This window comes from Hemibagrus wyckioides, linkage group LG17 (assembly GCF_019097595.1).
Source record: "Hemibagrus wyckioides isolate EC202008001 linkage group LG17, SWU_Hwy_1.0, whole genome shotgun sequence".
Classification (NCBI taxonomy): domain Eukaryota; kingdom Metazoa; phylum Chordata; class Actinopteri; order Siluriformes; family Bagridae; genus Hemibagrus; species Hemibagrus wyckioides.
Window position 1 is genome coordinate 17,657,582 of NC_080726.1, and position 13,886 is coordinate 17,671,467.

Consider the following 13,886-nt stretch of genomic DNA (forward strand, 5'->3'; position numbering starts at 1 on the left):
CAAATCCAGTTCTGCATCACGTGGTAACCTGAATGGATCTTAAAATATTGTACTAAAATGACTAAACACATTAGTGTTGACTTTGCTCAAAATTTTTCTTTATTATTCAAAGTAAACCATACACTCAATATATTATGTAACAACTGCAGATGTAATGCTCAAAGTGAATTTTGAAGTAAAATCTATTCGATTTAATAAGCCATATTTGCTGAGCGCAGAAATCAGTTTTCACAATGTAGTGATTAAAAATATTGATATTTCATTCACTTTAGTGATTTCTTTCCTTACGCAAAAAAGCAGCCGCTTTTTTTCTGCAGATGATTACGGCCTTCAGTGTGGCTTGTTTTTCGTTTTATTTAACCCCCTAGCAATAAAAGTGTGTTATTCCACCTCTTCATTTTGTCTCGGTTCTTTGTAGAATTTTAAATATTTTATAATTTATTAATGATTAATCTATTTATGTGTTTAATGTAGTGCCATCGCCAAAGATCTCTACTTTCCAGAAGAAATAAGTGTGAATCAACTCTGACAAAACTTTGTTTTATTCTAAATGACATCTTCACATACTCTGCTGTTATGCGATATGCAGACGATCCTGACTAAATCAATGAATATGCAAATTAGGATTTGACGCCATCCAGCGTCTTCTTGGAGAGTTTTTTCGGCGTGTATTTGGTACGAGATACTTTCCCCTGAAAATGTTTTTGCTGTCAGGATACATTTTTATTTTCTGCGCTGTTTCTTCTGCTTAATAAACATTTTGAGTAATATAAAAGCGAAACACGAGTTCAGGAGAGTCTCTCTCTCTCTCTCTCTCTCTCTCTGTGTGTGTGTGTGTGTGTATGTATGTGTGTGTGTGTGTGTGTGTGTGTATGTGTGTGTGTGTGTGTGTGTGTGTATGTGTGTGTGTGTGTGTGTGTGTGTGTGTGCGTTTGTGTGTGTGTAGGAAACCCTTTTCACGCACCGCAGCTCATGGATCTAAGACGGTAAAAAGCCTCTACTCTGTTTTTCACTCCAGTTTTGTGTATTTCGTTTCTTTGCGTATTAACAGCTATATAAAGGCAGCAGTTATCGGTGTGATCAGATTTGTTTGCGTGTAAGTTAAAGGGAAAGACGTGTAGAGCTTCAGTGGGTTCACTTTAACCCCGGGGTTTGTTTGTTTTTATACAGAAACTGTATTAAAACTGCGCTTTTTAGTTTAGAATTTAAAATTCATTTTTTAACTTAACATAAACCACTGGGAACGTATTACAAAGTAAACAGTTGTCGTTGCTGCTGTTGATATATTTATTATTCATTATTTATTAAAATTATGAATTTATTATTTGTTTAACGTGTCAGTGATAATAATAATAATAATAATAATAATAATAATAATTATTATTATTATTATTATTATTATTATTATTATAATAACTATAATAATGTTGCTCCTTTGTAGTTAGATGTAGTATGTCGTTGCTGTCGTTAATGCTACTACTACTACTACTACTAATAATAATAATAATAATAATAATAAGAAGAAGAAGAAGAAGAAGAAGAAGAAGAAGAATCAGTATAGCTAATAGCTATAAAAATTTAATAAAAGTTAATACCTATAATTATTAAAAAAAATAATATAGCAGTAGTAGTACTGTTGTATTGTAATTATAATGCATTCTTCTTCCTCCACTTCTTCTTCTTCTTCTTATTATTATTATTATTATTATTATGTTGTTGTTGTTGTTGTTGTTGTTGTTGTTGTTTATGCAGTTTTTCATGCAGTGGGTTTTGTAGATAGATAGACATATAGATATAGAATGAGTAATAATAATAGTAATAGTTTGCATTAACTGAATTATTAATTGATAATATAATCTCTACACACCTCCTCTGTACATGTTTATGTGATCAACATAATGTTTAATGCATTTATTCAGATATTATTTCAATGTGTACAATATTATTTTGACTATTTAACAGAGACAAAGAGTGGTTTTGAGCTTTAAGTTTTTTATTCCATTTGTCATTAGATTCATTGCTGCTTGTTTTGAGTCACTGAGGTTTAAAATACAGACAGAAACTTGATCTTCATTCTCTCCTTCATCTGGACACTAAGCAGGAATGAGCTTTAGATTGGATTGAGCAAGAACATTCTCCTGTTTTCATACAGCATCACAGTGGCAGTGCTTCTCCTGTGTATGAGTGCAGCGTGGGCCCGAGTGCTCCTGCTCTCAGACATGTATGGAACCATGCACTCGCCGGGCTTTCCTGAGCCGTATCCAAAGGACAGTGAGGTCCAGTGGAATATCAGCATTCCGGAAGGATATCAGATTCGCCTCTACTTCATGCACTTCGACATCGAACCATCTTACCTGTGCGAGTACGATTATGTAAAGGTGAGTTCGTTTGGATTGTTTGACCAACATCTATTCAGCATTAGGTGTGTAATGGAATGCTGGATCTCATTAGTGGTTTAAACCAGAGGGGTGTTTTTTTCCCTATCATTAGGAGATTATGAGTTCAAATCCCAACAATGACACAGCAATCCATGGGCAAGAGCCAAAGAAGAAAAACTGGCCATTCTCTTTCATCAGTCAAAGCAACACTAGACAAGTGTGTGTCTGTGAGTTAGCAGATAGCTTTCTACTCCGAATGTGTTACAGTGCCAAGACCAAATTATGGAGGAAAATCAAAGAAACACTGAAAAAATGGGATAGAAATGAAGCACAGTCAGTACCATGTGTGTGTTCTGTCAGTTCCTCGACCTCAGCTCATTACTGCTCTCAACTTTTTTTTTGTATGTTTGGGGAAAAAACACATTGGTACATGACGTTTTCAGAAATAATCAACATTGGGTTAGTAACAAGAACTTTATCTTGCGTCAGGCCGCATTACTCCACTGCATTGTTGATTATTTTCCTATGACAGCATGACACCAGCTCTTTTATTCCTCACTTACATCACAGGGCCTTTTAACCACAGGGGTGATGTTTATATTCAAAGGGTAGAACAACCCACCAAGCTACCCTCTCACTGCCCCTACACTCACACACACACCTCAAAACAAAACAGGTGGAATGACAGTGAAAAATGGTGTTGTGATAAGTTGGTTCTGTGTGTGTGTGTGTGTGTGTGAGTTAGTCATGCATGACCCATCGTTCACTGACGCTTAGTGTAAACACCCAAACGAGGCAGACAGATAAGGGAAGTGTGTGTGTGTGTATTAAAATAACTTCCAATTTGTTAAAATAAGAAGCTTCCAATATTTTTGAATTTTATGGTAATATATATGACTATGTTTGGAATTATTTGTGTGTGTATGTGTGTGTGTGTGTGTATATGTGTGTGTGTGTGTGTGTGTGTGTAGGTGTACTCACAGAGCGAGGAGCTAGCAGTATTTTGTGGAAGAGAGAACACGGACACAGAACGGGTTCCTGCTGACGATGTTATCTTATCACCAGGGAACATTCTCAGTGTGGCATTTCGCGCCGACTTTTCCAACGAGGAGCATTACTCTGGGTTTGAAGCGCACTACAGTGCAGTGGGTAAAAAAAATAAAATCACACACACACGCACACACACACACACACACATACACACACACACACCTTACAGGGTTACAGATAACTGGGCCTCAAATGTGAAATTCCATTTAGTTTGGAAAAACGTTCATATCTTATGAGCCTAAGTTTGTGGACATTTTGATCGGCTTCATATTCATTTCTCTGATTCTGATGTTTCATATTACTGACTTGAAAAGAAATCTGTAAGTTAAGAAAAAGAAATTCCATTAAGACAAAAGTAATGGCACCCCTGTAAAAAAAGTAGCTGATGCTCTGGAGTAGCTGAGCTGCATTACTGAAATATTTAGCGCATGCCCTGTTTATGAGACACTCTTTCACCATTTAGTCTTCTTGTTTTCAGATCTGTTAGCTTTGCCTTTTATGGAATTTTGTGGGCGTCACTATATGCAAATCAGTAGTAATGTGAACACACTATACAGCACTATAAGTGTGACTGGAACTTTTACTTCAGGTTGGCTAGCATGGGCTAACATAAAATGGACAATTATACACATCTTTATGAATGATTGATGCCTCGTTCTTTCTTTGTTCTGATTGTCCACAGATATAGACGAGTGTAGAGATAAAAACGATGAAGTCATGGCCTGTGATCACTTTTGCCATAACTATATCGGAGGCTACTACTGCTCCTGTCGATATGGACACCAGCTTCATTCTGATAATCGAACGTGCAAAGGTATAAAGATATTCTCGTGCCATTAAAATACACATCATTATAACACAAAGCCTTGTTGATTCCTCCAAACCTGAAGTTAAAAGGTTGGTGCATTTAGAGGAACTTGTGTGAGCCAGTCAGCTAATCACGCAGCAGGGTAATGGTCAAGAAAAAAAATGTGATCTCAGTATCATTGGTCCTAAACAGGCTTTTTAAGAAAGTTTACACAGAATGATGTTCTGTAAGACACCTTGGGAATGAAAGAAGTCAAAGGGGAATGGACAAACTGGTTAGCGATGACAGGAAACTGAAATAATCACTACAACCGTGATGAGCATCTCAAAATGCACAACACGCCAAACCTTGAGTCTGGTAGGCTACAAGAACACATCAGCTTCCACTCCTGTCTGCCTGGAAGAGGACTCTATTTAGTCTATAATGAACTCAGAAATGAAATTAATTCCTTGGGAACTCTTGGTTGCACAATTCCACTTGAGCATATTCAGTTACAGAAAGGACATTATCAACATTTACATTATTTATTGTCCAGTGTTACCCAAATAAGGAAGAGTTTCCCTTCCTAGCCTGGTTCCTCTAAAGGTTTCTTCCTCATATCATCTCAGGAGGTTTTTCCTTGCCATCGTTGCCTTAGTCTTGCACATTTAGGCTAAATATTAATTTAATTTCTACAGTTGAGTTTATATTTCTGTAAAGCTGCTTGGAGACAATGTCCATTATTAATAATAATTAGTGCTATACAAATAAATTTAATTGAACTGACTCTGCATTTAAACAGGGAACAGGTTCAGGGCATTATTTTTTTTTAAACTGGTGTACTATTTTTCCAGTGGCCAATTTAAACAATTTGCCATTGATTGTCTTTGAATACCATTGGGCTTAGACTTACACAGTTTTGTTTAATCCTTCTTTGTTTGGGGTATAGCATGTCCAAAAGCTGAAACATTTGTGAGAACAAATCCTATAAGTGTTTAACACAACTACTTTAAGAAATGTTAACTGGCTTAGTTTGACCCTGCTGACATTTAGGATTATCAGGACATGAGACCCAGCTGCTCCCACACAAGACTTTATCACTTTGGTGATTTAGTAAATTAAGTCATGTGTATGTTATGTGGCTTTTTATTCTTTCCGTTATTTTAAAATGTATACCTTTAAGGAATGTATGGTGGTTTTCTATAAATCATACGGATTATCTACCCGCGGTAAGAACTCCCGGAGACCTCGGTTTAATGGGATTAGTTGTTGGAAATTCCTAAATAAGGTCAGTGTTAAGGAAAATGAAAGCAGGGCTGTGATTTAGTTGTGTAACTCGAAGCATGTTGTCGTGTTACTTTAACCTAAAGAGCAGTCGAAATCATGCTAATGTATATGTGGGTTTGTATGGGGTGGACTGTGTGTCTGTTTTATGTCCACACTTTGGCCCAGTTGCACTGATTATATCTGAAAGATAAATGGCAAATGTTTACATTTGAGCTGCCAGTGAAATCTGAGTAATGCCTGTGAACCTCAGTCACCCTGTGAGCAGTGCAGTAGGAGCAGGGAAATCTTGTGATTCAGGGTTAAGCCTTTTGCCAAAGAAATGTTGTTTTTGAGTAAATATACAGTAAACTGACCAATTAGAGTCACTTAGATGGAAAACAGTGGCTCTGTTTCCTTCTAGGCAAACTGGTGGAGCATTCCTGTGTATTCACCTCAACATGTCACCTCATGACCTTTGCCCTATGGACAACCTCTAGACATGGAAAGATGCCACACCCAAAGCTTAACCTGAATAGCTCCCAGTTGCCTGAGCTGGTCAGTCTGGTAGACCACTTTTAGACCATCTTGTTAATGCCATGGTTCCAACATCAGTAAAGCAATTCAAAAATCTTAAACGTTAATTTGCTGGTAAATATGGCCAAGGACTGGACCAGGACTGAAGCATTCCTGTCCAGAGGCATTGGCAAACTCAAAAGGAAGTATTTGGAATGCCTATAGAACAGAAGCCGATCTGTTTGCAAACAGACAGACAGCTCACTGTCCTAACTGGACCACAGACAGGGAGGAGACCATTGCTTCGGGCCATGGTGCAAGACTGGCCGCTGTTGGCTGCTGTTGAATACTTTGGCAGACGTAGCAAAGAGGGTGTAGTAGCTTGAGTAGAGACATTAGACCAGGCCTGGTGTCTCACCTGCAGGGGTCACTGTGGCACAGTCTCTGCAAGTGACCCCAGCAGACCAGTACATCCACAATGGATCATACACGTTCTTATGCTCTACTGTGTGTAAGCAAGAGGAAAGATCTTTTATTATGGTGAATCACTATCCAGTTCAGTTGTCCAGTTTCCAACTGCAGCCTCAGATTCCTGTTCTTCCTTCTCCTGACTGACAGGAGTGGCCTTCTATTGTTGTAGCCCATCTGGCTTAAGTTTCCACATGGTGTGTGTTGTGATATGCTTTTCAGCTCATCACGGTTGTAAAGAGCACAGATTTGAGTTACTGTACCCTTTGTGTCTGTCGGAACCAGTCTGGCCAGGAACTGCCACAATTCTGAACATCTGAGATTGTTTTCCACAAAAATCCCAGGACATCAGGAGTTTTTGAAATACTCAAACCAGCCACCAAGAACCATGCGCCAGTCAAAGACACGTTATAATCTTGTTTGTATGCTCAGTGGAGTGCAGTGACAGCGTGTACACCGAGGCTTCTGGACTGATCACCAGTGCAGATTTTCCCAAGCCATACCCAAAAAGCTCGGACTGTCTCTACCGAATCAACCTGGAGAAGGGTTTCTCTGTCACTCTGGAATTTGATGACACCTTTGATATAGAGGATCATCCCGACGTTACCTGCCCCTACGATCACATCAAGGTGAGGATTTATGTCACATCCTCTAGGCTATGGTGCTAGCTTTCAGTGCTAACACACGCAAGTATATTTACACAGACAAGGCATGAGTCAGTTCTCAGCTGCATTAGTTCTAGAGTTGCTGCTGGTGTGGAATCAAGAACCAGTGATGATAGTGGCTTAGGGGTGGCACCATTTTGTCACCATAATAGTGACTTTAGTGATGCCAGTTATCCTCAAGAATGTTGTTTAAGGAATAACTTAGCTTTGCATGATTACAAGCGTGTGAATTAGCCATTACGATGGTAACAATATCTCTCTTGTATGAACATGGCAGAAGATTGTCCAATCCTGAAGCGTCAAGCTACGATGGCATCTGTGTCATAGCCTGGAGATTTTGAACACTCACTTGATCAGTTTGTTCAGACTCGGGCGTTTATACCTGTATTAAGGACATGTTGAGGTTGAAAGGAGTGTCATGTGACTTCTGTTTCTCTAACTATTAGTTTGCTAGCTCATACTGTTAAGTACATGCTTTTGTATGCTTAAAATCAAGGGGAAGGGGTTTAGACGCTTTTCTGCACTCTTTCTGAGGTTTAGTTTTTAGAGCCATTGACACATAGTCTCCGCTAGATGGCGCCAAAGCTAATAATGATTATCTGTGTTAAATCTATAATGAACTCAGGAAATTATGCTGACCTGTTGCACAATTCCACTTGACTTGATATAGCTGTAGAAAAGGACATTATTTATGCCACCCAAATGAGGACAAGGTTCCCTTCCTCTCCTGTTTTTTTCCTCATATCGTGTTAGTGAGTTTTTCCTCGTCACTGTTGCCCCAGGCTTGCTCATTAGGGATAAATATACATTTAATTTTAAAGTTTGTCATTTTTTTCTAGATTTTTATATTTCGGTAAAGCTGCCTTGAGACAGTGTCCATTGTTAAACACTCTATACAAATGAGGTTGGATCGAATTAAATTAATGATTATTAACAGATGCTGCTATGATGACCTTGGTGACGGTGATGGAATTGATTGATGATGATTTTGTTTTTGCAGATTCAGGCAGGAGAGCGAGTGTTAGGCCCGTTCTGTGGAGACAGATCACCTGGTAGGATCCAGACAGGAAGTAACATTGTGAGCATCCTGTTTCACAGCGATAACTCAGGAGAGAACTTGGGCTGGAAGCTCACCTACACTTCGACAGGTAACAGCATTTGGATTCTCTTAGGGACTAATATGTAGGAAAAATGTTTTAAAATGAAAATTTATTTCTGTTTTTATATTAATGTTGTTGTTTGTAGGCAGTGAATGTGCAGCTCCTATTCTGCCACCTAATGGACAGATTGAACCACTACAGTCTAAGTACTATTTTAAAGAGCATATCACGGTGACCTGTGACCCTGGATACTTACTGCAAAAGGTGATTATGCAGATTTGGTTTTAAAGCCAAACATACAGAACACTTTAATCTTTATAATTCAAGCTTTTTAACAAGTTCTATTTTCACTTCATACACTACCCACAATGCCATTCAACTGCCCTGTAATAGCGATGCAGTGGGATTTAGCCCTTGTGTCATTTCTACCCAAAGGCACTGATGCAGCAGTGCTTTGATTCTTTAGTCTTAGTGATGATAATGCTAACTTCTCCCAGTGCCTACTGAAAAAAGTAGCACCAGAATTATGAATCATATCACAAACATATTTTAGGGTTTTTCTTTAATAAACACCAGACAGACTTACTCAGACTCTCACTGTTCCTCAGGATGGAGAAGAGTTGAAGCATTACCAGATAGAGTGCCAGGAAGATGGGAATTGGAGCAGCCGTGTACCTCTGTGTAGAAGTAAGCAGTTAGTGTGAGTGTGTGTGTGTGTGTGTTTGTGTTCTCAATCAGGCTGTGTAGACATGTGAGCTCTCATTCCAATGCCACAAGTTTGTGGTACAATATTGTTGTTGATGTTTTATAGCCTGGGGAAAACATGGTCAAATTCTGAGATTTTCAACTAAATGTTTACAATAATTCTGAAAACAGGAAACACATTTTCCTGAACAGAAATATGATTCACTTTCACATGAACAAATGTTCTGGCATTTTAAAATGTCCAGTCCAATACAAGGAGCTCCACCTACCTGTACATTTGGAGCCGGTAGGGAAAATAATTAATTACTGATTCATTCAGTTGCTAATCTTCACTACATTTCTTTATAATAATGTCTATTTATAGCTTGTAAGTTTTTAAAACATAACTTTTTTGATGATGATGATGATGATGATGATGATGTGACAGCTTCAGAAGTCTTTTTCAACTGATATCTGATTACAAACTGAATTGATTTGACTTGCGTTTATTTTGCTAGCTATCCAAAAACCATGGGAAATGCTAGTAAGGTTTTTGTGACCAGAGTCTAAATAAAAAACATTTCCACACTGGATTTGATAAACTTTCTGTGAGTTTGTTTTCTTAAAATTGAGACGATTTCATCCAAAATTCATTTCCATCACACACAGCATTAAGAAGTTTTTACAGCCCCTATCATACAGAGTTTTAATCCAAAGCTCTGAAACTGACTTTTATTCTGTACCATTGACTTCCTGTGTATTTATTGAAACCTTTTAAACGATATAGCTTTATGATATATACCATACTCCGAGAAGTGCAAAACAAAATAATAAATAAATCATAAAACATACATAAAATTTTCAGAAAAAAAGAATATTGTTGTAAAGAAATAAAGTTAGATACACAATTTCCTACTTCCTGTGTATCTTGAGTGACAGATGTCTCTTACAATCAACAGTAAGAATTCCATTCACAAACTATACCTACCTTTTCCAGTTTGTGTGAATTGTCATTGTGTTTTCTAAATTGTATTTTGTTTTTTTATTTGATATTTTATTTTTGGATTTCTGATTTTTTTTTTCAAATTTTTTATTTAATTTATTATTGTTTTTGGTTATTTTGGGTTTTTTTTATTTGTTAATTTATTTTATTTTTTGATTTGTGCTTTTTTATTTTTTATTGTTATTTTTGTTTTATGATTTGTTAATTTATTTTATTTTTTAATTTGTTTTTTGTTTTCAAATTTGTTGTTTAATTTCTTATTGTTTTTCTGTTGTTTTCCTTTTTGATTTGTTATTTTGTTTTTTATTTTATTGATTTTTTTATTTGTTTTTTTTGTTTTCTGATTTGTTATTTTGTTTTGCACTTCTCTGCCACCATAAGTATATGTATATATACTTATATATAAGTATATAAGTATATATAAGTATATATAAGTATATACAGCAGTGTACTGCTATGTATGTCTTTACATACATAGCAGTACAATATATTTATGTCTTTACATATATTATATATGGAGATCAGTTCTGCAGTCACGTTCCCCCATTTCTGTAGCCTAAATTGAATCTAAGTTGTGTTTAATTGAGTAATTTCTACATTACACATTTTATTGAGACAGTTTTTAATAGCTGTGTACATGTCGTTAATGTCTCTTCTTCATCTCACTTTCTCTTCCCTCTTTCTCTCATACTGCTCGTCCTGCAAACCAGACAAGGAATCTCAAAGGAGCCACCATTCTGTGGTTTAACTTGTTTTTTTCCCCAGTATATTTGTAAAACAGTAAATTCCAGTGTTGAACACGATGCGAGTCTGGTCTGTTATTTAACCAGTAGTTACAGCACACACTCAAGAGTTCACTAATCCAGTAAACTACCATCAAGTGTCAAAAATGATACAAATAATAAAATGTTAATATGACTGGGATGCTATTCAGAGTGGTGTGTAGTGAGGGATTATATTCACAGAGGGAAAGTTGCTTGGATTCAGACTCGGGTTACGCCCTGACTTTAAAACAACCTGTGTGTAGGTCACGCCTACAAGGATTTTCTTGACTACAGTTTTCATTAGCGACTACACTAAATACACCAAAGATTTTACTCAACAAACATCCAGGGAGGATGGATGGATCTGCTGCTCTGTAAATATTACTGAATCAACTGCTGAACAGGTTTCTCCTTCAAAATAAAATAGAACTAGCTCAGATTGGCTCACGGTAAGCGGACATGGACATGGACATTGACAGAAGCTTCATTTGATGAGAAGGATACAGCAGAATTAGGTATGGTTATGGTTCTGTTTCATTCTGTCCATGGATTAATTCAAAATCGTCCCATCCAAATTCCCACTGGTAATCACTCCCAGCCAGTAAGCAATTACTGATCCGAATGAGTTGATTAATTAGCTTCTTAATTCAAATACATGCAGTCTAACATTATTTATCTGGTGTTAATCCTTCAAAACCTTATGTATTATATTATGCATCTCAGAAAAAAGAAATATTGACACACTCTCTCTCTCTCTCTCTCTCTCTCTCTCTCTCTAGTGATTGACTGTGGTCCTGTAGATGTATCTTTAGGAGACGTGGTGTATGCTAATGCCAGCAACAGTACTACCTTTGGATCCAGGATCCTGTACAGCTGCAAGAGTTCACCTGGAGAACAGAGTTTGTCTCTCACCCTCACTAGAAATGATCAACAAGCAGTTCAACCATTTCTTTTAAACCTTATTGTCTTCCTCGGTCAATACAGGTACATATACGTGTGATTGGAGTGGTGTGTGGAAGAATGAGGAAGGAAACAAGCTACCTACATGCTATCCAGGTGAATCTTTTCTCCGACTTTTCTTCATGCATCTTCAGCTTGTTTGCTTTCTGTGAATGTACTTTATATAGCTGAGATTCTAACATCATAAAATGTCCTCGAAAGTTTAGCATCTTGAGGAATGCCTGTTGATAAACACCAATCGGACTGCTGACTTACATTCGGCCACACCCACAAAACTCCATAAAAGGCATGTCTGATAGAACAACAAAATGACAACTAATTGGTTGAAAAATCTCCTCTAATGTGTAGTGAAATAAATCTTCTTTCTTTATTCTTCCTTTTATTTACTTTCTAATGCACTTGTTAGAGCAATTTGTCATTATTAATGGATTTTGATTAATATGAAACAGTACAAATTGTATAAATTTTGTCTAAATTAGTAAGTCTGAACTCAGGATTTCTCATAGCATTTGTGATTTTTGAATAAATTCCTTCATATCCAGTTTGATAACAGATTCAACTTTGGCACCTTCTTTATCTGGAGATAAAGGTTTCATGATTTTGTGGTTGAATTTTCTGTCAGTATTTTTTTTAAGCTTTTTGGATTCTGTGTGATGTAATAGATCTGTACAATAGCACACAGTCGGATTCTGAATTCCAGTCGCCCAGTACGACAGCTAAAGCCCAAGCAGGTAAGCTAAAACTGTGAATCGTTAAGGTTTATCTATACTGTATGTCTGCTGGTATTCATGCATTTAGGTCTGAAATATTGAAAGTTTGTATGCATTTGATTTGTGTGTAAGCATGCGGCGAGGAGTCACGGCCCTTCCCATCCATCCAGAAGCGGATTGTAGGTGGACGTGCAGCATTGCCAGGTCTTTTTCCCTGGCAGGTGCTTCTGTATGTAGAGGACACATCCCGGGTTCCAACGGGTCGCTGGTTTGGTAGCGGTGCTCTCCTGTCCCCATCGTGGGTGCTTACGGCTGCTCACGTGCTCCGCAGACAGCTCCGGGACATGTCGGTTGTTCCAGTGGCTCCCGAACACGTGCAGGCTACACTGGGGCTCACGGACGTCCGAGATAAATCACTAGCCATCAACCGCTCCATTGAGATGCTTATCCTCCATCCAGAATTTGACCCGCGCAACTACAACAACGACATCGCCCTGGTCAAACTTAGCCAAGATGTAGTACTGACTGAGCTAGTGAAGTCTGTTTGTTTGCCCCCACCGTGGGTCAAAGGTCAGACTCGTACCCCCTTGCCTAACACGCTAGGCGTGGTTGCTGGTTGGGGGATCAACATGCCTAATAGCTCTGCCTTGGACAACGGGATAACCTTTGATCTTGGTGTCGTGTCGGAGGTACTGCAGTACGTGAAATTGCCGGTTGTTGCTCAGGAAGAGTGTGAAGCCAGCTACACCTCGCGTTCTGCAAGCTACAACATCACCGAAAACATGTTCTGTGCCGGGTTCTACGAAGGAGGACGCGATACGTGTTTAGGGGACAGCGGGGGTGGATTTGTAATGAAGGATCCCCACAGTGGGAGGTGGGTGGTGCAGGGTCTCGTGTCTTGGGGCGGGCCAGAGGGATGCGGTAGTCGGCATGTGTATGGGGTGTACACCCGAGTGGCCAACTACGCCAACTGGCTGCACAAAACCATGAACACAGAGTGCTGGTGGTGACAGACGCAGGCATCCGGGGGGATTTTTCAGTCTTCATGTGTATCTTTTCTTTTCTGTCTTTGAGTGTTTTTTTAACAGCTTTTACATTGTATAGGTCACAATTTATATTTCATCGTTATTTATGACTAACTGAATCTATAAACGTTTGGACGTGTATCTGTTAACAGTGTCATTTGATTTTTTAACAAATTTACTGATTTTTTAACTAATTTACTTGTCTTTAACAGAGAGAATAATAAAACAAAATGTAAGATTTTAACTTAATTGTGATTTTTTGCATATTAATAAATTAATAATTAATAACTTCATTAATAAATATTACTTATTAATATAATACCAGAATTTTACCAGATGAGCGCTGGGTCAGCTTCTCCTTCAAACTCTTCAGGACAGAACATTCAGTTAACCAAAATGTTGGCATTATTTTATTTATTTCAAATTAAGAGCATGATAAAATAGATTACATACAGTACATGCACACACACATGAACCTGATTTAGTGTGTTACAGCTTTATTAAGTCGTCTGC

General features: G+C 37.8%; 1 protein-coding gene across 2 annotated transcripts; it reads left to right on the plus strand.

Annotated features, from left to right (window-relative positions):
• The first annotated feature begins 869 nt into the window (after positions 1-869).
• Positions 870-13,539, plus strand: masp1 (MBL associated serine protease 1). 2 transcript variants are annotated; one of them, XM_058413363.1, is made up of 12 exons: positions 870-986; positions 2,153-2,378; positions 3,350-3,527; positions 4,111-4,242; positions 6,895-7,091; positions 8,128-8,275; positions 8,373-8,491; positions 8,836-8,914; positions 11,458-11,577; positions 11,663-11,734; positions 12,301-12,369; positions 12,481-13,539. In XM_058413363.1, exons 1-12 carry the CDS (start codon positions 973-975, stop codon positions 13,356-13,358), a joined length of 2,232 nt encoding a protein of 743 aa, XP_058269346.1. In that variant the 5' UTR covers positions 870-972; the 3' UTR covers positions 13,359-13,539. The 2 variants fall into 2 exon arrangements, with proteins under 2 accessions (XP_058269346.1, XP_058269347.1); XM_058413364.1 differs by lacking the exons at positions 11,458-11,577; positions 11,663-11,734; positions 12,301-12,369; positions 12,481-13,539 and adding an exon at positions 10,625-10,717.
• Positions 13,540-13,886: the final 347 nt, after the last annotated feature.

Coding starts and splice junctions, on each gene's coding strand:
- masp1 (XM_058413363.1), top strand. Junction 3,528..4,110: donor AGCGCACTACAGTGCAGTGG/GTAAAAAAAATA, acceptor GATTGTCCACAG/ATATAGACGAGTGTAGAGAT. Junction 8,492..8,835: donor CTGGATACTTACTGCAAAAG/GTGATTATGCAG, acceptor ACTGTTCCTCAG/GATGGAGAAGAGTTGAAGCA.